Source organism: Anguilla anguilla, chromosome 11 (genome assembly GCF_013347855.1).
Source record: "Anguilla anguilla isolate fAngAng1 chromosome 11, fAngAng1.pri, whole genome shotgun sequence".
Taxonomy (NCBI): Eukaryota; Metazoa; Chordata; class Actinopteri; order Anguilliformes; family Anguillidae; genus Anguilla; species Anguilla anguilla.
The window spans coordinates 5841881-5866352 of record NC_049211.1 but is presented as its reverse complement, the minus strand read 5'-3'; the positions used below and the strand labels follow the sequence as shown (position 1 = coordinate 5866352).

The following is a 24472-nucleotide window of genomic DNA, read 5'->3' as shown; positions in this document are numbered from 1 at the left end:
GCAATTGGTGTACATGTTTAAGTTTAATCTTTGTGCTACTAGACCACAGGTCCTCAATCTTACCCAGAAAAGGCCAGTGTGTGTGCAGATATTTTTTCCAGCCAAGCAGTAACACACCTGATTCTACTAATCAACATCTAGAGTCTTAGCTAAGGACCTTGCTAAGTAGAATCAGCTGTGTAACTGCTTGGTTGAAAAAAAAAAAACTAAAGAAACCCTGTACCCAGACTGGCCATTTGTGGATAAGACCAAGGACCCCTGTACTAGACATTCGTGTGGTTTCAATGGCACTTGAATAGACCTGAACCATAAACTGTGTGATCTCATCCTTCTTTCCTAATAGAAGACCAGGCAGAATTTTGGCGGGAAGCCCGTGGGGGCGACTCACCCAGCCAGTGGATTCGATCATCTTGAGCTCCAGGGGGTCCCCCAGGAGCTGCTCCCCCAGCAGGGCCACGGTGTGGCAGCAGGCCAGGGCAGAGAGCACGGGCCCGGGGGGCAACAGGCGAGGGTCGGGCACCAGCTCCCCAAACCCCGCCCCGCTGCCCTCCATGACCCCCCACACGTCCAGGCCCTCCTCCGTCAGAGTGCCTGTCTGAGGGCGGAGTCAAAGGCCGACAGGGAGAGAGGGAGGGAGGGAGAGAGAGACGGAGAGAGAGAGAGAGAGAGAGAGAGAGAGAACAATCAGCTTACAGCAGGACTGCCCAACCCTGTTCCTGGAGATCTACAGAACTGTAGGATTACATTTCAACCCCAATTCGGCACACCTGACTCTGCTAGCAGCTCAGTGGAGATCTCCAGCTGTTCATTGAGGTGTGGCTTTGTTAGGGTTGGAAGTGAAAGCCTACAGGACGGTAGGTCTCCAGGAACAGCGTTGGGCAGCCCTGACTTACAGCACATGCACTCTAAATTCAGGGTTTTTCCCGCATAGAGAAATCTCTGATGTGTACTAAAGCAAAGTTTACGGGCACTGAAGCAGAAAAATGGGAAGAAATTTAACGTGAATGACGTGGGACGACCCGACATTCGACCACGAGCACTAGCCCAAAGACAGGGAGCACCAAGGACACTGTTCATGCCAGGAAAAACCTAAAAAAAAAACCCCGAAAACAACCGAAATTGAGCCTGACAGCTGGAAAAACAATCATATGGCCAATAAAAACTGAAGACAAAACAGGAGAGAGTTTAAAGTACTTGAAGTAAATTAGGTTGGACAACTGGCCCTTCAAGCAGTGAAAATGCAAACATTTTCAAAGTTTTCAGCAATTTGCCCCCACCTTGGGGCCATTTGCATTGTACATTTACGGCACTGAAGAGATAACTCTCAATCCAGAGCGACTTACAGCGTTTACATTCTTTTTACATACAAACCCGTCGAGACAGCTAGATCCTTCCTGAGGCACCTCCAGTTCAGGTGTCTTGGACGCAATGGCAGCGTTCCACCAGTGAGCTGACTCTACAGCAGGGATCATCAACTCTGGCCCTCAAATCCAAATCCAGCCCTGGTTTTCTTTTCTCCCGGGTAATTAGTGCCACTGATGGGCCAGACTGTCTTCACACCTGACTCCCAGGCAAAGGGAGGGTGGAAAACCAGCAGTTCTCGGCCCTCGAGGACCACGAGTTGCTGATTCCTGCTCTACAGCCTTGGAGATACAGGCCCAGTGTCCTTAGCCATTAAGCTACTGTACACCGCCACCCGGTACAGTCCATCCATCTGTTAACTAACCCGCTCATTCCTGGTCAGGGTCATGTGGCAGTGCTTGAGCCGATCCCAGCATGCATTGGGCAAGAGAGCAGGAATACACCCTGGACAGGTGGGCCAATCAATCGCAAGGCACCCACACACACACACACACACTATTCACTCACACACTCATACCTACGGGCAATTCTGAGTCTCCTAACTAGCCTGACCTGCATGTCTTTGGACTGCGGGAGGAAACCAGCAGAGTACCCGGAGGAAAACCCACGCGGACACGGGGAGAACATGCAGAAAGGGCCCCTCGGTCGGGGGTTCGAGCCCGCAGTACCTTGTCGAAACAGAAGAGGGAGATCTTCCCGGCAATGTTGATGCGTGGCGGGCTGATGCAGAAGATGCCGTCCCTCTTCAGCCGACTCTGGGCGTAGATGGTGCCCGTCGTTATGGCCGCGGGCAGCGCGGGCGGCACCACTATGGTCACGACGTCCACCGACCGGATCACCAGCTCCTTCAGGGTGGTCTGGGAAACGGCATCGACGCACAGATCCGAGAGTTCAGACCTCGTTTTCGCACAAAATGCTCGCTGTGACGATCTGCTCGTGTCAGAGAGACAGGCCGTGTCCCAATCAGCACACTTGCGTACTACTGAGTGCAGTTGCTGAGTGCACTGGATAGTTGAAAGTTGTTAAGTAGGCAACATTTTCTATAAATGTAGTCTACTTAAAATCCCAGGATGATATGCTAATGTCCGAGGGTTTTGTTGACTATATTCAGGAGCATGCTTTCCAGGAAGTAAACCTTACCTTACCGCCTTTGAAATGCACTACCAGTGATGCTGCCGCTGTGGGCGTGTCCGAGTGTTCAGCGTGAACAGTGTAAACAGTTTTAAATTGTATAAACTGTTCAGACAAGTGGAACCAAGAACACTTAACCAGTGAGTTCAGCGGTATAAGACTATATATGCAGAGAGCTGTTTAACACAGCCACAAAGGAAGTTAAGTGCAAGTTAAAAGCAGGCCTTTTCACTTGAAAAAAAAAACAAGTTAAAAGGGTAGATTTACTTCCTATGGCAAAATCTGGCGGGTCATTGAATCAGTTCCACAACCCATGAAGTATGACGACATGCTGTACGTCGCTTTGGATAAAAGCGTCTGCTAAATGAATGTAATGTAATGTAATGTAACACGCACGATGGCTTTGCATACCACCTTCAGTTTGGTGAGCTTCGCATGGCCCTTTGCATAGACGAGCTACTCTTACGCAATAGGGCGTACTTCATGCTTGAATGAGTATGATGTGAAGAACAGAAGTGATAGTGCAGTACAATGGGTCTTGCAACCTAAAGGTAACAGGGTCGATTCCCAGGTAAGACACTGTCGTTGCACCTACGTAAAAAAGTTGTGTAAGTCGCTCTGGATAAGAGCGCCTTCTAAAATGCCTGTAATGTAATGTATTGTAACCTAAAGGTCACAGGTACACTGCCACTGTGCCCTTGAGTAAGGTATTTAAACCTGCATTTCTTCAGTATACATCCAGCTGTATAAATGGATGCAGTGTAAATGCTGTGTAAAGAGTTGGTAATCAGTAGGATGCATCCCACATGCATTTACTGCAGCATCGGCCGCATCATCAACGGTAAGACACTCACCGCAGTCCTGCTCAGGATCACGATGCTGTACACAGTGCCAGCCAACGCTGCGAATCAAAAGACACAAATTAATATTCCGATATCTGGCTGGAACGCGAACGAGGAATGAGCGGGGAACAGAAAGAGGAGAGGCGGGGCGTTGACCCTGTTTACACTCGGGTTTTAAAATGAGTCTTGGGCGATCGGATCACAAGTGGACAGCGCTAAATACAAGTGAAACGACCACCAAGACCCATTGTGATCCGATCACTCAGACCACTTGCCGAGGGGGTCTGGGACGCATTTGACCACATATCTTTTGTAGTGTAAACACTAATGCGTCCTGATGCGTCCCCGACAAGGACCTAACAGGAAAATACATCATCGATGCAATTTTTCGTCTTGTCCTGCGCTCTTTTGCAAGTCGCAAATGACTTTGTCCTGCCCATCTCAACAGTTGGAATAGCCAAATAAACAAATCTGGCGACAGACTTTAGACCTTCTAGCGGAAGTGACGTAGGCAGTAACGAAATCTGAGCACGAGAGGTCAGCTGGACACCTTGGAGACGCACGATAGACGCAGGCGTGAACGGCGATGTGTCTCGGCCGTCCACTTGTGTTCGGATCTCCGAAACGCATTTTTAAAACCAAGTGTAAACAGGGCCGTTGTGTCCTCATGCAGAAACGAGAGGCTACGTCAATGGAAAGGACAAGCAAACAGTATTTACACGCTGACAGGAGCGCAACGGGAGCCTGAAGACTAGGGGATGCCCCCGAGGCAAAGGGACGTGGCTGGAAGCTTCAGACACCTGCACTGCCCAGGTGAACACAGACTAGGGCTGGGGTTTTAGAGTGGGTCAGAACCGGACAACATGCACAGCTGGGAGCGAAACTGTGAACAAAACTGGGTGCAGTAGGACCAAGGGGGGGAGGGGGGAAAGGGGGGTGGGGGGCATTATCACCTCAGAAACAAGGAACCTAATGTTGGATCAGGGAGTCACTGACGCAAATTTTTTTACGAACTACCTGTGGATTTTTTCCATCAATTACACGGGCCGGACATCATATCGTCCAGTTGGGATCAGAAACCGGACACGTGCAAATAATTTGACAACCGGACATTTCGGTCGGAATCCAGACGTTCCGGTCGAAAAACCGGACGTCTGGCCATCCTAACAGACACGTAGGGAGACCCAGGTGCGGTCAGGCATACCTACGATCCCCAGGATCAGCAGGAACTTTATAGCGTCTCGATAGAAGCGGAAGTCGAGGGGCTGCGGGTAGAGGATGGAGCTGATCAGGTCTCCTTTGGCGGTGAAAAACCCTGGAAGACAAACACGCACGGATCATGTGAACAGGGCATGACCAGGCCACAGAGTCACATGACACACGGTCACATGACACACGGTCACATGAATGAGTGCATTCATTCCTTCCAAACCGTAACGTACAAATGACATTACAATGTCACGACCTGGTTAAGGGTAGACTGTCCCTCATTTCTCAACAGAGCCCCAGTAACACGGCTGCCTTGGTCTTGCTTTTCAATTTTCGGAAAAAAAAGTACCAAACAGACCATACTCACAAAACGAACACTCAATGCCTCCCTGGTGGCCCTGTTAAGAACGCTCATCCCTATAGGTGTAAGGTTGTTAGTTTAACCCGCTGAAGAGTAGGTTTATTCATTTATTTTTAAAGTCAGTGTTCTAGAACTCCATCACTTTCAGCAGTGGTTGTTAGTATTGTCAATATTAGAATGTTCGGTTATGAACATTCTAATCACACATCTGTGACCTCACACGTTAATGGGTTAAGGCTGGTCTGTTATTAGCTGACTGTGGCAAGTGGTTTGCAGCAGCAGGGTGTAACTGGCTCTGTTCCACATGGGTCTGGATGGGTTCAGGTCAGATATGGCAAAAGCAGAACCAGCATGAGTGCCAGCACCACTATCAGTGTCATTTAGTAATCCAGCTGAGCTCTGATGTAGTACACTTGTGGTGGGTACAATGGCTGCTGGCTTGTGGGTGAGTGTATTGGAAGACTATAGCAACTTTAGCTTTCTCTACACATGTATGGCAAGCTTTAATGGAGTATGGCGCCGTTTGTGATTTTTTTTTAAATGTGTGACGGAAATGGAAAAGACGAACAAGCTGTGTGACCACATAAAAACAGCCCTGGCCTCCATTCGTCTGTGCACCTCACCTGTTCGCGTGACAACAGCGAGCGTCCCAGTGCCTCCCTGCTGCCCCCTTTTGGCCTGGATGACCTGCGTGCCGCAGAACAGGGTGTGTCTGCGCAGAGTCTCTGCATTGTAATGCGCTTTTCCGGTCGGCAGCGGGGTTTTCATCACAGGTATGCTCTCACCTGGAAAGGCAAGGAAGGGGGGGGGGGGGTGAGGGAGGAGCAACACGCTCCATTCTGTCCTTTCCACAGATAGGAGCAGGCGAAGGACAGACATGGGCTACCGCTTTTTAATCTTACTCATACAGGCAACAGGAACGCAAACACACAGACACACACTTACGCATGTTATTAGCAAGTATGAGTCACTCTAACCCTTTCAAGAGTAGGTTTTTCGGAATGTTTTTTTTTTTCAGAATTCTCAAGTCAGTGTTCTAGAACTCCACTGCATCACCAGTACTGATTGTTACATCAGCATTAGAATGTTCAGTTAATGACATTCTAATCACACATTTGTGATCTTACACTGTCAATGGCTAACACAAGCTAACAGGAATTTGTTTCTTGCGCATATCTCTCCTAGATACACGCACGCACGCGCACACACACACACACACACACACACATAGTCTATAGTCGCCCTACATACATGCAGTGTGTGTTCAGACAGGTCAGAGTGCAAGGGTCAGCCACAGTGGCAGCAGCACTGGGGCAGTCATGGGGCTCCAAGCCAATCACAATACACCATAACAGGATCGCCACTTTCATTTTTATATATTCACTGTGTCATCCTCGCATTTATATGGCAATGACACATCCTCTCTCATCTCTTCCCCCTTTCATTGTTTTCCCTCTCTCATTTAGGGGCTCCATTGTGCCCAGCCTGCTTTTGTACCCCATCTCAAACCCGACCCCCACCCCCCACCCCCCGCACCCCCCCCAGGCCGTGCGTGGGAAGGAGAGGGAGAGCAGGAGATAATGTATGCTGCTGGCCATAGAAGAAGACAAGGGCTTTTCATTCAACCCAACAAAATATTTTAATTACAAACAAAGCACAATGTATAATTGGCCAACAATCTGACAAGTAGCCAACCACTGAAGTGACGGAATAACGAGAGTAATAGAATTTAAACATCAGTTTACAGACTTTCACTAAGCACCAAATATTCACCTTGCAATGTGGACACAAAACTCTTCTGGCAAATTAACTTAAGGGCAAATATCAAATTACAATTGTGATTTTTACACCAGCTGTTCTTACAAGAAACAGCAAATCCATTTGAGATCACTCAGATGAATTCCCCTTCAAAGAAAAGACTGAGAACAGGGTTTATAACAGCACACAGAAGTAGTTGGTATCACAAGGCACAAGGTCACCTGATGAATTTGGCAAATTTGCTTAAGTACTGTAAGGACTTGTATATGCTCTAAAAAGCTGCTGAGAATAGATGGGAAAAAAAGTTCATTAGAAACCATACCAGGAATGGCTTGCCAAACAAAAATACCAACCAAAGGCGACAAAAAGGCTGCAAGCAATTCAAAAAAAAATTCATTTATACCATTGTGTATGGACAATAAATGTGTGCCATGAATGATGCTAAACTTCTGTAAAAAATAAAATAAAAAAAACTAAAGGCTATAAAAAGCCTGCACAGCTGCACAGGCCATGCCTGCAGCATTATGCCATATTAATAAGCACGTGGTGGAAAGCAGCTGGTGTACGTGAAAAAAAAAGTCCATTTCCACCATGCAATTTATAACCGTGAACCACGGGCAAACGAAACAAGCGTTTGAGCAACGCTGGAAAGTACTGCCATCGGGGTGAAAAAGGATGAGGAATTGCAAAAAGAAAGAAGAACCAGGACAGCCACAAAAAGGTTTTAAGTGAGAACGAGGGCAACAAACCCAGCCAACATGAAACATTCTCACAAACTGTTTCTGCCATGTTGCGTTACAACAACACCGTGAGAACACTCAGGCGGCAGTGTAGTATAATGGGTGGTCTTGTAAACTAAAAGGTCACAGGTTCGATTCCCCGGTAGGACAATGCCGTTGTACCCTTGAGCAAAGGTACTTAACCTGCATTGCTTCAGTATATATCCAGCTGTATAATTGGATGCAGTGCAAATGCTATGTTAAAATTGTGTAAGTCGCTCTGGATAAGAGCGTCTGCTCAATGCCTGTAATGTGATGTAATGTTTTGTGTGTGCCGGGCTAAGACATTACATTACATTACAGGCATTTGGCAGACGCTCTTATCCAGAGCGACGTACAACAAAGTGTATGACCATAACCAGGAACAAGTATGACGAAACCCCTAGAGAGAAGTACCGGTCCAAGTGCAGGGAACAACCGCATAGTTCAACTTGGACCCTGAAGGTTAAACTGATTAACACTAACACAAACGAGAACGGCAACAGCGCAGTCTATGGAAAGAAAAATACAAGCGGTAGCTAAGACCGCGTCTCACCGGTCAGCATGCTCTCGTTGACCATGCACTCCCCGGCCAGCAGGGCGGCGTCGCAGGGCAGGAGCAGCCCTTCCTCGGGGATCACGATGCAGTCCCCGGGGACCAGCTCCGTCGAGCTCACCAGGTCCTCCGCTGGGGGAGAGAAGGGCATCGTTTCAGAACGGGACCCCCCCCCCCCCGGGTCCGATTCACCTCCTAATCCCTCCCCCTCCCCCTCCCGCCCATTTCCAGTCACTCCACTGAGAGCAGACATTGTGGTGATAGGGAGCATAAATAGCAGCAGGCGCGTGGGACGCACTTTCGTTCTGCTCGGACGAATCGGAATTCACAGATGGGAATTTACGAAGAATTAATTATTATAAATAATAAATCACGACCGTTTAAAAGAACATCACTTAAGAGTTGGCCACAGTGAGCCACCTTGCACTGCCACATTTGCATTACAAATAACGATTACGGCAATTTAGATTTGTGTTATCAGTGCAAACGAGACAAAACTGCGATGACCATGATGACCGTCTTTTGAAAGGGCATGACATGGCAGTCAAATCGCATTTAAATGTGGTCAGCTCTGCCGTGCTTTAATGACCCTGGTAACGGCGTTAAGCAACGCAATGCATGCTGGGTCAGCACTCGCTTTCAAGCCAGCACTTTAATTTCCTCATTATCAAGGAAGCGTCGGAGGGCCGAACAGCCACTACCCCTCGCCGAAATTTGGCTCGCTCAGTTCTGGGACGCCCCTCGTACAAGATGGCGACTCTCGTGAACGCTCAGAACAAGTGTTAGGTGAAGCGATTAAGAGGTGAACTGGGACCGGGCCGAGGAGGGAGAATTCAAACGAATCGTCCCGGAAACGGACCCCCCCCAGGAGTGGAGAAACCCCCCCCCCCCCCAAGGAGTGGAGACTCACCCTCTGCGCCTCTCCTCAGCCTCACGCTCACGATCAGCTGGGCCATGTTGTGCAGGGTGACGCTTTGCTGAAAGAGACACAACAGTACAGTCGCGTGAAGGTCTTCCCCTGAAAATCAACATGGCTTCCGGCAAACGCGAGATCAGTTATTATATGCAAATGAAGCCATTCGAATCCTGGCAACATAAAGCCAGGTTTCTTTGGTGCAGTCGGCGAGAGTTCCAATTGAATCTGAAGAGGAATATGTCTAATGTGACACATACTATGATGCAATGCAACCAAATAAATTTGTAACTACCAAAATAGGCTTAGGTCCAGTGCTGGGTTGATTAATGCATGCATTTTGTGTGTAACACCAATACCAGCATATACAAGATACAAGTATAAACATTTCAATTTGCTCATTTCCATTTATGTCAGTAGATAACAGAGCAGAACTCAACCTGAAGAACCTCTTGCGGTTCACTTTGTTAATCCCCTTTATGTATTTCAAAGCCTCAATCAAATCACCCCTAAGTCTCCTTTTACTTGAAGAGATAAAGCATCTTAAGTCCTCATAGCTTTTATCTTTCATACAAGGAATCAATTTTGTGGCCCGTCTTTAAACCTTATCTACAGCCACTATATCTTTCTTGCAGTACGGTCCCCAGAACTGCACAAAATACTGCAAGTGTGGTCTAACAAACCATATTGTATTAAATAAGTATAAACTTTGATAGACCATTATTCCCAAGTCTTTTTCAACGTGAGCACACTCCAATTTTGTCCATCCCACATAAAGTAATCTTGCCTTGTGTTTTTACATGTAGAACCTTGCATTTAGCTAGATTCCAGACAGTTATACCCGAGCATCTACCCACGCATAACACCGTCAACATGATCGCAGTGAACTCAACGTCCATGACTGCATCTCACTGGCGTGTGGCAGCTTGCTGCTAATTACCGCCAGAGAAAGTGCCCGTCAACACCGGAGCTCCACGACGAGCTCCCAGAATCCTCTCTGCTGGAGCCGCTGCACTTGACAGGCGCTTTCTGAGTTCACGCGCTCGCCACAGTTGGCGCCCTGTGCAGTTTCGAGGTGATGACAGGTGCCAGGTAACAGGAAGCGTACCGCTTTCGACCGCGCCGCGCCGCGCCGTCACCACGGTAGAGAAGTGCGAGCGCGCGTTCGGAGACCACGCTCGAGAGACGTTGTGGTTTAGATTCCCGCACGAAGGGTTGTGTTCTGTCATCAGAGCAGTCACAAGGGCCCCGCCACAACAGGCAGACCACGGACCGAACGCAAACGCGACGAACCACACACGCGTCAGACACTTCCCGCGTTAGGCAGCCGTCGCTGGCTTAAGCTGGCAGTATACTCAGAAAGAAGAAAGAACTTCAGGATTGAGAACCACCGGTGAACATGTCCCCGAACACCGTTGTCGGTACGCTCGGTGAGAACACCGCACTGTTCCGCTGGGGTGTGAATAATCACGAATAATTAGGAGGCAGCCATTAACCGGGGCCGGAATCCAGCCCAGACCTCTGTCTCGTGGCTACGCCATAGACGTATAAAGAGAAGGGCTACGCGAGATCACAACGCAAAACAAGAAGTTTAAAGTGTTTAAAGTGGCTTTGGTTTATCTAGCTATGCAAAAGAAGAAAAAAAGGCGAAGGTGATGGTTACGTTCGCCCTCTAAATCAGAGTAGGACGGAGAATGGATGGTTTTGTCTGTACATTCGGCAAATGCGGAGTTTAGACGAGGGGGTCCACTTTCTCTTATTTCCGAATGTGTGCTAGGCGTTTTGATGACTTGCTGAAACGAGTAGCACCATTCATCAAACATGCAAACAAACTCACAGAATTCCCATCTCTACAGAAGAGAGATTGGCTTACATTAGCATGTGAAGTCTGCCCTCTGAACTCTCAACCGTGACGTACCCAACCATGTGACATTTGGACCAATAGCTGAGAGGGGGGGAGGTCGGAGAACAAGAAAGAAGTTTTTGAAAAGTTCTCCCTGGAGGCTGGTGCACACTGCACCGTGAGAACACACAACACCGCGTCATTTTGTTCCTCAGTTGTTCCCATTGCTTCGTTTTGCTCAAAAAGTTCTACTTCTTACGAAGTATACTGCCTACTTTACAGACAAAGGACCGCAGCACAGGAGCAGTCACCGACACTCCCGCTCTCACCTTGCGGATCTCGTAGAGAGAGATGCCGATGGAGATGACGGAGATGAGGATGATGCAGCCCGCGTAGTAGTAGTAGTGATCCGTTATCCACAAGATGATGCTGAGCACCTGGAACACGTAGAACGGGTTCAGCACCTGGAGGACAGAGAGGGAGAGAGAAAGAGAAAGAGAATAAGGATCAGTCAGTGTACGGGATGACCATTGACCTTTACATAGTGCTCCACCGCCCAGTCCCTAGGGACCACGCCCGTGTCACACAGCATGGCAGAGAGACTCTGTCACCTCCTCAAACAGCAGCCGCATATAGGACTTCACTGGAACGTCGATCAAGTTCTCGCCATACACAGTCCGCCTGACCAGAGGGCAAAAAAGAGACGGAAGAAAAGAGATCCATTACCTTTTCTGTCACAGTAACAGGTTCTCATGGCGAAAAAATGTGTGTACATGTATGTGTGTGTACATGTATGTGTGTGTGTCAGTGTGTGTGTGTGTGTGTGCACGTGTGCGTCCGTGTGTGTGTGTGTGTGCATTGCGTGCGTGTGTGTGTGTATTGTGTGTGTGTATGCGTATGTGTGCAGTATGTGTGCATGATGTGTGCACATTATGTGTGTGTGTGTGTGTGTGTGTGTGTATGTGCGCATTATGTGTGTATAGTGGGTGTGTGTTTCTATTTGGAATGACTCACCGGGCCCTTTGTTCCTGGGGACTCAGTCCCGCTTGCTGCCTGTACAGATCGTCACAGGTCCAGTGTTCATTCAGTGCGCTGAGGAGAGAGAGGGAGAGGGAGAGAGAGACAGAGAGAGAGGGAGAGAGAGAGAGAGAGAGAGGGAGAGAGAGAGAGAGAGAGAGAGATCTAGACAGAGATACAGAGACAGAGAGAGAGAGAGAGAGAGAGAGAGGGAGAGAGAGAGAGAGAAAGAGAGAGAGAGAGAGAGAGAGAGAGACCCACTCATTCAACAGCCACTCCCCCACACTCAATTCCCCTTCCTTACACGAGGAACAGAATGAGGTTAAACGAGATCCCTCTTCCTTGAACAGGAACCAAAGCTGATGGGGTTTACATGCTTAAAGGCCTGGATCCGGGCTGCCCAACCCTGTTCCTGGAGATCTACCGTCCTGCAGGTTCTAGATGAACAGCTGAAGACCCTTCCCTCCCTTATCTGCGCTTTTTGGTCCCACCACGGGGGGGCGCACCCCCATTCCACCAAACCACCCCCCCCCCCCAACCCCCGCTCCCCCACAGTACCTGACCGGACAAAAGGCTCCCTTTTTCGACATCCACACGTAACGGAGCCCCTCGAACACATAGTAACGTAGCAGAGCTTTCTGAAAGACAGGCAAGTTGACTGGGTTAAAAAAAAAAATTACAATGCCATATGACATCATCTCCCCCCCCCTTTCCCCCAGAATCCCTTTCTGTACCTCATCTTTGTACAGCTGTATAGTGTCCCTCAATTCATTCTCTTCAATATCGGTCCCTGGCTGCTCCAAACTGAAGACAAATAAAAGCACGGGGGGGGGGGATTTGATTGATGCTTTTAAATTCATAAAGGGGATCAACAAAGCGAACTACGAGAGATTCTTCAGGTTGAGTTCTGTCAGTAGAACGAGGGGACATGAATGGAAATTAGCAAAAAGGTAAATTCCGTACACACATTAGGAAGAATGTTTTCACAGAGAGTAGCCAATGCGTGGAATACTCTGTCAGGTCACGTAGTAGAGTCAGAAAATCTGTGGATTTGATACAGTGTTAAGATACTATCAAGTTTGCAGGTAATCAGAGCACTAGGTACAATTTAGTCAGGATAATGGCGACCATTGCTGGGCTGAATGGCCTGTTCTCGTCATTTTGTTACGTTATATGCTATGTTATGTTATATGTTATGTTGCTGTGATAACCTGCACTGTCAATGGTATTTCAAATCTAGCCAGCACAGGGCAAGCACACTGTCGGTCATACAGGTGCATGTGAGTTCACGGGTCAGTGGGCAGGTAAACAGCCAGTCAGCATAGATTTTACCCACCTGCCCTCCTCAATCTCCGCTGTCAGCACTTCCACAACATAATGCTGACCACAGCTGTCCTGAGGGAGGAAGACAGACAGAGAAATGCACGGTTCCATCACAAAATTAACACGAGCTTTTTAGTGCAATTATCTGTTGTCAGTGGTTCTTAAAGATTCAGCATGGGTTAAAATGAAATTGATAGTCATTTTGTCAGAGCCATATATATATATATATATATATATATATATATATATATATGTACAAATGTCAAAGAGTCAAATTTCAGTTTTTATTTTTATTTGTGTGTGTGGAGGGGGCGGGGGTTAATTGTTAATTGGCTGCAACAAACCATGTTAACAGGATTTCTGAACTGAGTTGATGTGACAAGATACAAAAAAATGCATTTCAGAGTGGGTCAAGAAAACACATTTCTGAATGGGAAAAGAAAATGTTTCTTCACATCTGGGATGGAATGTAAGACCACGGTAACCTCGTTGGATGACGCAAGAGCTCAGCTGGAACTGAAACTGAGTGCTAACTGCGTGTAATGAACGAGTGAGAGACTTCCCAGAGTCTGAGGTTGGATTTGAACCCGGGCCTCTCACTGATCCATTCGTTTCATAGGTAAGCGCATTACCAGTCAGCTAAAGGCAAAATCGCCATTAGCCAAGGGCAACAGTTTTTTAAAAATTATTTATCTTAATTTGAGGGTAGCATCAACAGGGAGTGTTGTCACGGTAACGTAATACAAAAACCTTAGCTTTTACGACGCCTTTCCTGTGCTTCGCTAGTGAACTAGCCGAGCCACGCCCGCTACATTAGCATCTTGAGTATCTCCGTAATAAGCGGTCTTCATGCTCCCGCGCAGCCCCGCGTCGGCGTGTGTCAGCGCGGCGGCGTTACCTTCAGGAGCAGGACGTCCGCCAGGCCCAGCGAGCACGCTCGACAGCGAGCCAGGACGCGGAGACGCGGGCGCCAGTGGAACAGGAGCAGCAGCAGCCCCAGAGTGAGAACCCCGGCCGCGTAGTACAGCCACGTGCGCCAGCGCACGTACCGGTAGCCCTGAATGTCCTGCGAGAGAGGCACAGACAGGTCACAAACCCGTACCCCTGAATGTGTTTAGAGACAAACGCACAGACAGGTCACAAACCCGTACCCCTGAATATTCTGAGAGACAGACGCACAGACAGGTCACAAACCCGTACCCCTGAACGTGCTGAGAGAAAGAGGCAGAGTCAGGTCATGAACCCGTACCCCTGAATATTCTGAGAGACAGAGGCACAGTCAGGTCACAAACCCGTACCCCTGAATATTCTGAGAGACAGAGGCACAGTCAGGTCACAAACCCGTACCCCTGAATGTGCTGAGAGACAGAGCCACAGACAGGTCACGAGTGTGCAGCACACAAACCTGTACCCCTGAACGTGCTGAGAGAGAGAGGCAGAGTCAGGTCATGAACCCGTACCCCTGAACGTGCTGAGAGACAGAAGCAGAGTCAGGTCATGAACCCATACCCCTGAATGTGCTGAGAGACAGAGGCACAGTCAAGTCACAAACCCGTACCCCTAAATGTCATGAGAGACAGAGGCACAGACAGGTCACAAACATGTACCCCTGAATGTGCTGAGAGAGAGAGGCACAGACAGGTCACAAACATGTACCCCTGAATGTCCTGCGAGAGAGAGGCACAGACAGGTCACAAACATGTACCCCTGAATGTGCTGAGAGACAGAGCCACAGACAGGTCACGAGTGTGCAGCACACAAACCTGTACCCCTGAACGTGCTGAGAGAGAGAGGCAGAGTCAGGTCATGAACCCGTATCCCTGAATGTGCTGAGAGACAGAGGCACAGACAGGTCACGAACATGTACCCCTGAATGTGCTGAGAGAGACAGAGGCACAGACAGGTCGCGAGTGAGCACATCCTGTACGCTTGCACTTGCATTCCAGAATCACTCACCAGCACAGATTCAGCCAGAGGGGACAGATCTATTGTAAGTCAGCACCGGTTTCCAAGAAAACAGAAGAAGAAGAAAAAAAAAGTGGGTAGTGGGTGGTGTGTGGAAATGTGCGGAAAGAAGAAGAAGAAGAACAAGAACAAGAAGAACAAGAAGAATAATAATAATAAGAAGAATAATAATAATAATAATAAGGCGGTAGGTTAAACCTGAGTACTTCCTCTCAAAAGAGCAAGGTGGCTATTAGAAAGGGTCTACTCTCTCTTTTTTATTCTCTCATAAAGGCTATGCATGTACAACTATGTCTCGGAACCTGACTCCAATTATGTATGTAAAAAAAGAAAGAAAAAAAAAACACATTACAATAGAGGGTATTTTTTCATCTAATATGAACAGAATAAAACAAATGTATATTTTGAAAGGCACATTTTGATTGCCATTGTCCTTTTTGTTGGTAAGCCTGTTACATAGGCGGGATAAATGAATTTATCCCGCCCATAGCATTAGGCAGTTATGCATAATGCCTCACGCTGAGGAAGTTACAGAGGTGAATTCACTGCCTCCGTCAACTGTAATGAAACACTGCATTTCAAAATATGTGATTTCATTGCCATGGAAACTTGGGTTACGCAAGTATTCCAGTAAATATTCCATACCCTACACCGCTTAGCAACGAATGTGTCTTTAAGCAGGCCTACCTCAACTGAGTTACCTAATATTAAAATTCTGTTTGTTTTTTTTTTTTTTTTTTTGGTTAAAATGGTCTCACAATTTTGTCATCACCCAGCATCGACCCAGCCAATCACAACTGAGTATTCAGTCAAGCTGTTGTATATTGGTTTTGCGGGCACGCAATATTTGTGTGTTGAGAATAAAATTCTTTGTATCATCTCTCACACTGACTGTGTTTTTTGACACAATAGGTGAAGCATTAAGACTTTATTATGATGGAAACACTTGGGTACTAGTGTGTATTGTTATGCACATATGCATTTTCTATACAACCTGGGGTGCCGCCAAGACGCATTCTAAAAATAGATTGTTCCCCATGCAAGGAATCGGTTTTGGAATCAAGCACATCATGCGATAATTCAATCTGTGAAATAACTGAAAATAGTGGCTATACATTACTTAAAATGAGCCCTGGGGAATATTGTTTCCTGGAGAAGACAGCTTTCCCACAGCTACCTTTACAGCTCAATAGGTAGACATCTGACATGGACAAGCAACAAATGTCCTTTTATCTAGCATATTCGCCATGGACTGACCCACATTCTGGCTACTTTGTCTCAGTATTAGGCTAACCCATAACATTATTTCATGTACAAGGTAAATGTGATGTATTGTAAGTGTGACATGTGTCTTGGGTCAAACCACCATATTGGCCACTTCCTGTGACCAACTTACTGTTATTCATTTAACTTGATGATTCCATTTACCTTAACAAGATCCCCAGGAAGCACACATGCAACACAACCCCATAATTTCAAAGATCCACCACAATACATCACCACAGGCATGACGTCCTTTTCAACACAGTCATGCTTCTGCAGACGCAGATCCCACCACTAAGAAGCTCAATTCTGGCGTCATCTCACCAAAATACCCGGTTCCAATTGGCTGTTTCAATGCTACTGGGACCAGGTACTATATGGTCAGAGACCAAAATGAAGCTTTTTGGCCAGGTACATTTACTAGCTTTGTAAATAAGCACGTGCAACAACAAGATGAGCAAGAAACATCACCCTGTTTACTAAAGGTGGGCGAGGAAGGAGCGTACCATTTGTTAAGGCGGGAGAGGAAGGAACGTACCATGTGTGAAACTCTGCTGCTGGGCGGGGGGCCAGAGGTGAGGGTGGAAGGCTCACCCAATGGCGGCGCTCCGTTCTCTGCAAAACAAAAGCAGCCATGCGTATTTCACACATCTGGAAAACAGAGCACATCCATCCATCCATACATCCATCCATCGATTACCTATGGCCGCGTATTCTCGAGCAGGGTTGCGGGAGGTGCTGGAGCGAGAGGCAAAAGCAAACCCTGGAGTCCACCAGTCTGACGCAGGGCACACACACCATTCACTCACACACTCTATGGGCAATTTAGAGTCTCCAATTAGCCTACCTGCATGTCTCTGAACTGTGGGAGGAAACCAGAGTACCCAGAGGAGACCCACGCGGACACAGGGAAAAACATGTAAACTCCACACACAGAAAGGCCCCAAGCTGGGGTTTGGACCTGGGACCTCCTTGCTGTGAGGCGACAGTGCAGCCCAATGTGTATGCAACTATGTATTCGAACTCCTCCCCAGCAATGGCCTTCCGTCACGTCATCTCCAAAGGTAGGTTACTGATCAGAGCTATGTTGAAAAGACACAGTGCAGCACTGAGCGCTAGACAGGGGAAATTCCACAAGCTGAAGTGCATATGATAACCAGAAAGGTATTTTGAGAAAAAAGTAGACAAATTGCATTTGCAAGAAATCACAACTCATTGAACTAAAATACAATATAAGCTATATTGATCACCTGGTTCACATTGTCCACAGCTTAAACAACACACACACACACACACACACACAACCATGCAAGATGACCATGATATTGTCACTGAGGCTTTCCACTGAAGTGAAAACGACTTAACGACTACTTGTATTTTTATTTATTTTTATTTTTCCATAGATTGCGTTGTTGCCGTTCTCGTTGTTAGTGTTAATCAGTTTAACCACCAGGGTCCAGGTTGAACTATGCGGTTGTTCCCTGTACTTGGACCGGTACTTCTCTCTAGGGGTTTCGTCATACTTGTTCCTGGTTATGGTTATACACTTTGTTGTACGTCGCTCTGGATAAGAGCGTCTGCCAAATGCCTGTAATGTAATGTAATGTAATTTATACAGCGGGCCAATAACATGGTCTTGTCCAACAGCAAACTGAACAGTAAGTTCCTGAAGTAGTCTAGCTACACAGACACCAGTGCGTGGAAATTAAACAATTTACAACTACACGTGTAAATTGAACATCTTAGCATTAAGTTCAGTAACAACCTGGGGTCTATGGCTGAATCAAGCTATATTCATCAGTAAAAGCGCAAAGCCGTTTCAAATGATGTAGGTCTGCCGCTCCATTAACTTCAGTTGAGTGGGCATGACTAAAAAACACGACAGGTGTCAAAGATGGAAAAACAAACTATCTATAAACAGACATATTGTAGCCTACAGTAGTCAATCGTGTACATCTGTATCATGATATTCGTTGGACACTGATAAAATGTTTAGTTCACGAAATGCTGAGAGAGAAATAAACAGGATTCCAGAGACTAGCCTACGTCTTTTTATTTTCATCAACCAGGAAACGAGTTTGTCGAAACCGACTCCATACCATAGCGACTCCAACATCCAGTCCTCGGAAACTAGGACGGGGCAATCCAATTATCATAGATTTTTATTGTAACGATGTAATTTAATGTGAATGTAGGCTATTAACCTCAACAATTCTAGAAGTTCATAAAAGTTCTCTCAATTACCCAACAAATTCCATTCAATTCATACAGGTTGACAGCACGTCGCCTAGCTAAAACTTGCTGGGCAAGAATGTATTTGCGAACCTCAAATGTAGGCTACTTTAAATGACAACGCTTTGTACATAATCGAATGCCGACCCATACCCGATTTACCTGGTAAAACGAGGCGATAAACTTCTCATACGATGGCCAGTAATATGCGCCGTTGTTGCCGGTGTTGCGCGATATTGTACTCACTGCTAGATTCCACGTACGCAGGCGCTCAGCTGTTCTCTCCGTCGAGCTCCCAGTGTTTTACTTCCGATAAATATCTTAGTTACGGCAGAGGATTTATGCACCTGTCATTGCCAAAATAAAGTTACTTTTACTATTTGATCCGGAGGTTCTTTGAACGGGGCTTAAACAGGTGGACTGGTGAGGCAAGTTTTCCGTTTTTAGACTGAAATTTGCGAGGAATATATCACGTCCGGATAAACGGTTCAAGGAACACAACACACACTGCAATATCAGTCAACAATATTTTATTGTCCCCCACTCCCCTCCAACCCAAGAAACAAATAAAGCGCGTTTTCATGAGTAAAAGTATGTATTTGGTCATCTTAAAAAAAATGTTTTTAAGCACATAAATGTATAAAACTACGGCAAATGTGTTGTAGCCTCCTTGCACATAACTGCGCAAACGCACGTCCAGTGAAACTATGATCAAGATTATGCAAGATAACTCAGCAATATGTGTCATCTGGGGTTACACTGGTAGGTAAGCGGGTTTGGTGAATAAAAGCCCTCCATAGTTACTGATAGGTCAGTAAAAATAAAAAAGTATCCAAATAGTTATCCAAAAAATTATCCAAAGTCAAAGCCAACTCTATATCAGGTTCAAGTTTATTCAATCGGCAGAAAACATGGCAAATTACAATCACAAATAGAAATCATACATTCACATCCTACGCTCACTACATTCCCTTTAGGCCAAGGTGTAAATTGTCACAACAGAGCATTAATTAGCAATAATTTTTATGTCAGATAAGCACGGGCACTGTAATGCGTGAACTCGGTTTGCAGGCTACTTGAAAACCAAAAGTTGATGCGGGAACAGGACTTGGACCAGTAGGGGGAACTCTTTCCTCTGGACCCCAGAGAAATATCTTGCCCCAGCAGTGATAGGGTAGTCCTTAGCAGAGTTTTTTTTAGATGAAAAACTGAGGCAAAGAGGGTGGAATAGACTCCATGTCAAGGAACAAATGATAACTTGCATGTAAATTAAGAACAGTCCGAAGACTGAGCTCTGGGCATGCGTTGAGACTACCGATATTAATATTGCAACTTACATGCACATTTACACGAATACGAATACAGTTCATATATATGTGGAAAAGCAAAACAGGGATCTCGAAACAAAGCTAGTCAGACGATTTGTCAGCCCAGTAAGACAGTGCGACGACACGAGTGAATGAATTTACTCAGTCGCGTAACTTCATGAACAAATGCCTAATGTAGCCAACTTTTTAAACATGCACCACGAAGAAGTGTATAACGTTAGTACGAACAAATTACTCTCTGGTCGAGGTTCTGACTCTCTCGGGGTTAAGCACCCCACAGAGCTTCAAAGGAGTAGCAACGCATATAAAACACATTGTGTTCTAATAAAATTCCCACAAATCTAAACTTGACTAGATAAAGTGCGAGGCAGTTCTACAACGGATTCTTGCCTAGCTCCAGCCCATATAAATTTGCTAACATGACAAAGGCGAATAAGTCACTTAACAGCTAGCATATGGATGGGAGCTAGCGGGTCAATTTACATTAAAAACCAGCTAACCAAGCTTGCTACGTTAAAGCAGGGAGCTAGCTTAGATAACGTTTGACATAGCCTATAATGTTGGTTAACTATCACAAAGTAGTAGACAAACGTTAGCCAGCCGAGAATAGATTAGTCTACTTGAAACTGTAAACCAGACAGAATCACTTGTTTGCAAACAGCATCACAGACCCCTCCAAATGACTGGCAATATTGGTTTCCAGTATAGGATAATCTTCCACCAGAAAATATACAACCTAACGTTCTGTAAATGACTATGTAGACAGCTAGTTACACCAGCATGAATAACAACATGCAGCAAGGTTAGTCGTGGCAGACAAACCGGAATAGGGTGGACATTTTTAGACGGAACTAAAATAAAATGTAAATAATGGTTTCTGAAAAGGCAGCCCTTTCATTCAGCCCAGAATAACTTACCTGAAGCCATATCTCATAGCCCAGCCGGTATCCGTGTGTGAATATTTGCTACAATACTTCCGCACCGCCCATTCAACATTGCTGTGTTCGCCATACTGACTCCCAGCGTGTGACGTTACTCTATCCACATACGGGCCCTACTTGCGGATTGAAAGCTCCGCCTATAAACAGAGACCATTCATTTGTCAAAACGGCAGACGACTTGCTCTTTCATCCAGTTCTGATCTAGTACCGAAACGGGTCCGCAAGTCCACTGCAACTGACCGTCGCTGTCAAACGGTCTGACCAGAACAGATAGCGAGGCACATGCTGCGATTCATTCAGGAGAATTAAGAACAGCAGAAAAATTGAACTTGACTGTCGCAATGTGAAAACGCGTTTTAAGTTAACTGAGGTAGTGAGAGACGATCTTTGTTGAAGCAATCTTTAACTTCACCATTCAAAGCCCTGACAAAGTTTTGCATCTTTTAGTTTCAGGCTAGGTTATATTTTTGTACAGACTATGGTTATAACACTGAGAAGTCGTACCTCATGGTTTTTCATAAATGATTCTGTTCGGTGACAATGCTGTTAAATGCCTGGTCTTGAATAATGAATCAGGAAGGCAGATTCACTGCTGTCAAACATGTCACATTTGAGAAAATATTTTAATGTTTTCTATTTAATGAACAAATATAATTTTTGTCCCTTTATTTCAGAGGACTTCGTGGCATGCACTCTGACGGTGACACTAACGTTCATAATTTTGCCTATCTCTTACTCCAACCGTTGTTTGCTCACCATATTAATATGGACATTTGTAAGTCGCTGAAAAGGCAAAAACAAAAAATAAAATCTATTAAATGATTTGATTGTAAATTGACTAGACTCAAAGTTCACCATCACCTGTATGATCTCTCTAAGTTGTGTCTTTAAAAATAAAAGGTGACTTCTCAAGAGTATAATCCCTCCGAGTCGCTCACTCACTGTTCAACCCTTGTCCTGTCAATTCCTGTTACCTGCAATGTCCCATACATTTCATTATGGCAGTTATCCATCGTGATATAATGAGCTGTGGAAACATACCAACTCGCAGCTCTGTCTACAGCAAGGGTGAAACCCCAGTCATGGAGGGCTGGTCTGTGTGCTGGTTTTTGTTCCAACTAGTTACCTTAAGTTTTATATTCTTTGCTGATGTGTTGTTTTAATACTTTTGCATTCACAAACAGCCAAGACATATTTTTCTATTTTTGAAAAGATTTGTGCCAAAAAAAAAAAAAAAAAAAAGTATAACAGCCTGTGTTGAAATTGGCTTGCTTTCCCCCCTGGTCTAAACGCCAGGGTTTCAGTGGGCGGGGTTAACTAGGTGTTACGTTATGTAACAAAACAACCTTAAGTCCAGTGAAATCCTCTCTATATGTAATACATACATGACACTCTTGCCACATTTGTGCAGGCATGGCAAGATTAGTCGAGAAATGCCTGAGCATCGCCCCACCTCTGGATGCAGAGACAGCAATACGTTCTTTTTATTTTCATAAAAATGAAGAGGCCAAAAAGAAATGGGTTTTTATTTCTGGAGCCCATGGGCACTGCAATATTACAACAACCAGTACAGTTAGCATTTTCAGTGCATATTTTCACCCAGAAGTTGTCGCAGAACGAGGCGGATCGGTAAGTATGGCCACCGACAATAAAACAGCTTTCAAGCTCAGACACGTGGAATCAAAGACTTCCTTTATTTGGGTGTAATTTCTGGAGTTTGAGACTGCTATAGAGTCTGATGTTCACATACAGTAGCTCAGTGTTACAACGTTATTACACGCTGAATGATCTTCAGGTTTAACTATACGACGGTAGAGCCTAGTTCACATTGCTTTCTTCTGTTTTGTCCGGTAGGGTACAGTTACTGCAGGGGACAATCTGCTCCAACCGGCTCTACCCAAGCTCGCGATGAGTAATAGTTTATATATGACCAGTCTTAAGGACATGAATGCTAATGAACGCTGATCTACTGGGATTTTCACGCACAACCATCTCTAGGGTTTACAGAGAATAGTCCGAAAAAGAAAAAATATCCAGCGAAAATGCCTTGTTGATGGCAGAGGTCAGAGGAGAACTGGTTCGAGCTGATAGAAAGGCAACAGTAACTCAAATAACCACCCATTACAACCAAGGTATGCAGAAGAGCATCTCTGAACGCACACCACGTCAAACCTTGAAGCAGATGGGCTACAGCAGCAGAAGACCACAACGGATGCCACACAGTCACCTAATGAAGTGGCCGGTGACTGTATATATGCTTGCAAATACAGTATATGCATACAACACACGTGCATTGGAAAATGTTCGCAGGAACGAACATGAACTGCAATACTCCGTGGTCGCAGCAGACATTGGGAACTGTAATCCGTTTTGCTCAGTTTCACACATCTCAGCTCAAAGCACACGGCTGTGTCAGTTATTGCAGTCGCATAGGATTTTTTCTTCTTCTGCCTGTTCAGCAGTTGAGTCAAATTTCATACCAGTTTTTGTCCTCCACAGACTGCAAGTACTGCTCTTGGCCTAACTGCAATTCATCCCTCCTCTTCAGATAGGGCTCGATGGATTTATACTGACCATAGAAGTTACTCATGTCCTGCACAACAACCATAGCTCCATCGCAGGCCATCCTGACAGCTGCAGACAGCTGAACTTATTTGCAGAAGGGGTTCTACTGATCAACACGCTGGCAAACACGTTCACACAGACATACAGGGATGCATCATGCTGGCATAGTTCCGATACTCGCATCACCACTGCGACGAAGGTACTCACGGGCACCAGGTCCTTGATGACCTACATGTGTGGTAAAGGGTAGATCCTTGCCACCTTGCTTGTGTTGAGAGTGTCTGGCTCTCGCAAAAACTTGCCACTAAAAATCCCCAAGACTTAATTGGCTAAATAAATGTTTTCTCCCTCTCCACCTTCGCTAATGTGTGGTGAGCGTTCTGGCGCAGATTGGCTGCCGTGCATCACCCAGGTGGGTGCTACACATTGGTGGTGGGTGAGGTGAGTTCCCCTTCACTGTAAAGCACTTTGAGCATATGGAAAAGTGCTATATAAATGTAATTAATAATAATAATAATAATAATTGTGTTGGAGTCAATCTTGTCCAGGCAAACGAGCGTGTTGCCCCCATTAATGTTCACTGTACACGAGCCACAAATACCTGGACAATCGCACACATGCACACACACACACAGACACACAGGCAACCACAAAATGACAGGACAACTCTGCATACAGCCCTGCAGATAAATGGGCAGCTGCACTAGCAGCACTGAATTTATCCAAGCAGGGAGCCTGCGATCCTGCCCCCGCGTGGCTGGCCTTTGTTGTTGCTTTGCTGTCAATCAATGAAAGCAGTTGATTACACAGCTAACTCACCTAGGCGGTATTTCACAAAGCAGGGTTACTGAGTTAGCTGGATAACTGCACACAGAACAGCTCTTTTTACTTCAGTCTGTGTTCCAGATTTGGAATCTGTTCTGGGTTTTACTCAGCACAGTTATCCAGTAACCCCTGCTTCATGAACCAGGACCCAGGTTATTTGAGTTTGAATGTGTTGGACATTTTAAGGTTAAAACGCAAAACAGCGAACCCTGCAGCTCACACGAAGCCCCGCTACAAACCCTGGTCAGAGCTTCACATTCATATCAGCTAAAAGGAGAGC

The 24472-nt window shown here is 46.0% G+C and overlaps 1 protein-coding gene across 2 annotated transcripts in view; it reads right to left on the bottom strand.

Moving 5' to 3' along the window:
• Positions 1-20914, bottom strand: part of atp13a2 (ATPase cation transporting 13A2) — a 30306-nt gene extending 9392 nt beyond the window's left edge. The window contains exons 1-16 of one of the 2 annotated variants that reach the window (XM_035382084.1): positions 20779-20914; positions 16840-16916; positions 13972-14139; positions 13087-13145; positions 12485-12554; positions 12309-12388; positions 11748-11825; positions 11345-11414; positions 11063-11197; positions 8888-8954; positions 7978-8109; positions 5529-5690; positions 4540-4650; positions 3348-3394; positions 2031-2219; positions 389-595 (exon numbers count right to left, since the gene is read on the bottom strand). In XM_035382084.1, coding sequence (XP_035237975.1) covers positions 389-595; positions 2031-2219; positions 3348-3394; positions 4540-4650; positions 5529-5690; positions 7978-8109; positions 8888-8954; positions 11063-11197; positions 11345-11414; positions 11748-11825; positions 12309-12388; positions 12485-12554; positions 13087-13145; positions 13972-14139; positions 16840-16916; positions 20779-20788 — 1662 coding nt within the window. In that variant the 5' untranslated portion in view covers positions 20789-20914. Of the gene's footprint in view, positions 1-388; positions 596-2030; positions 2220-3347; positions 3395-4539; positions 4651-5528; positions 5691-7977; positions 8110-8887; positions 8955-11062; positions 11198-11344; positions 11415-11747; positions 11826-12308; positions 12389-12484; positions 12555-13086; positions 13146-13971; positions 14140-16839; positions 16917-18695; positions 18847-20778 lie in introns of those variants that run through there. The other variant, XM_035382085.1, reaches the window with a different exon arrangement.
• Between the last annotated feature and the right edge of the window lie 3558 nt (positions 20915-24472).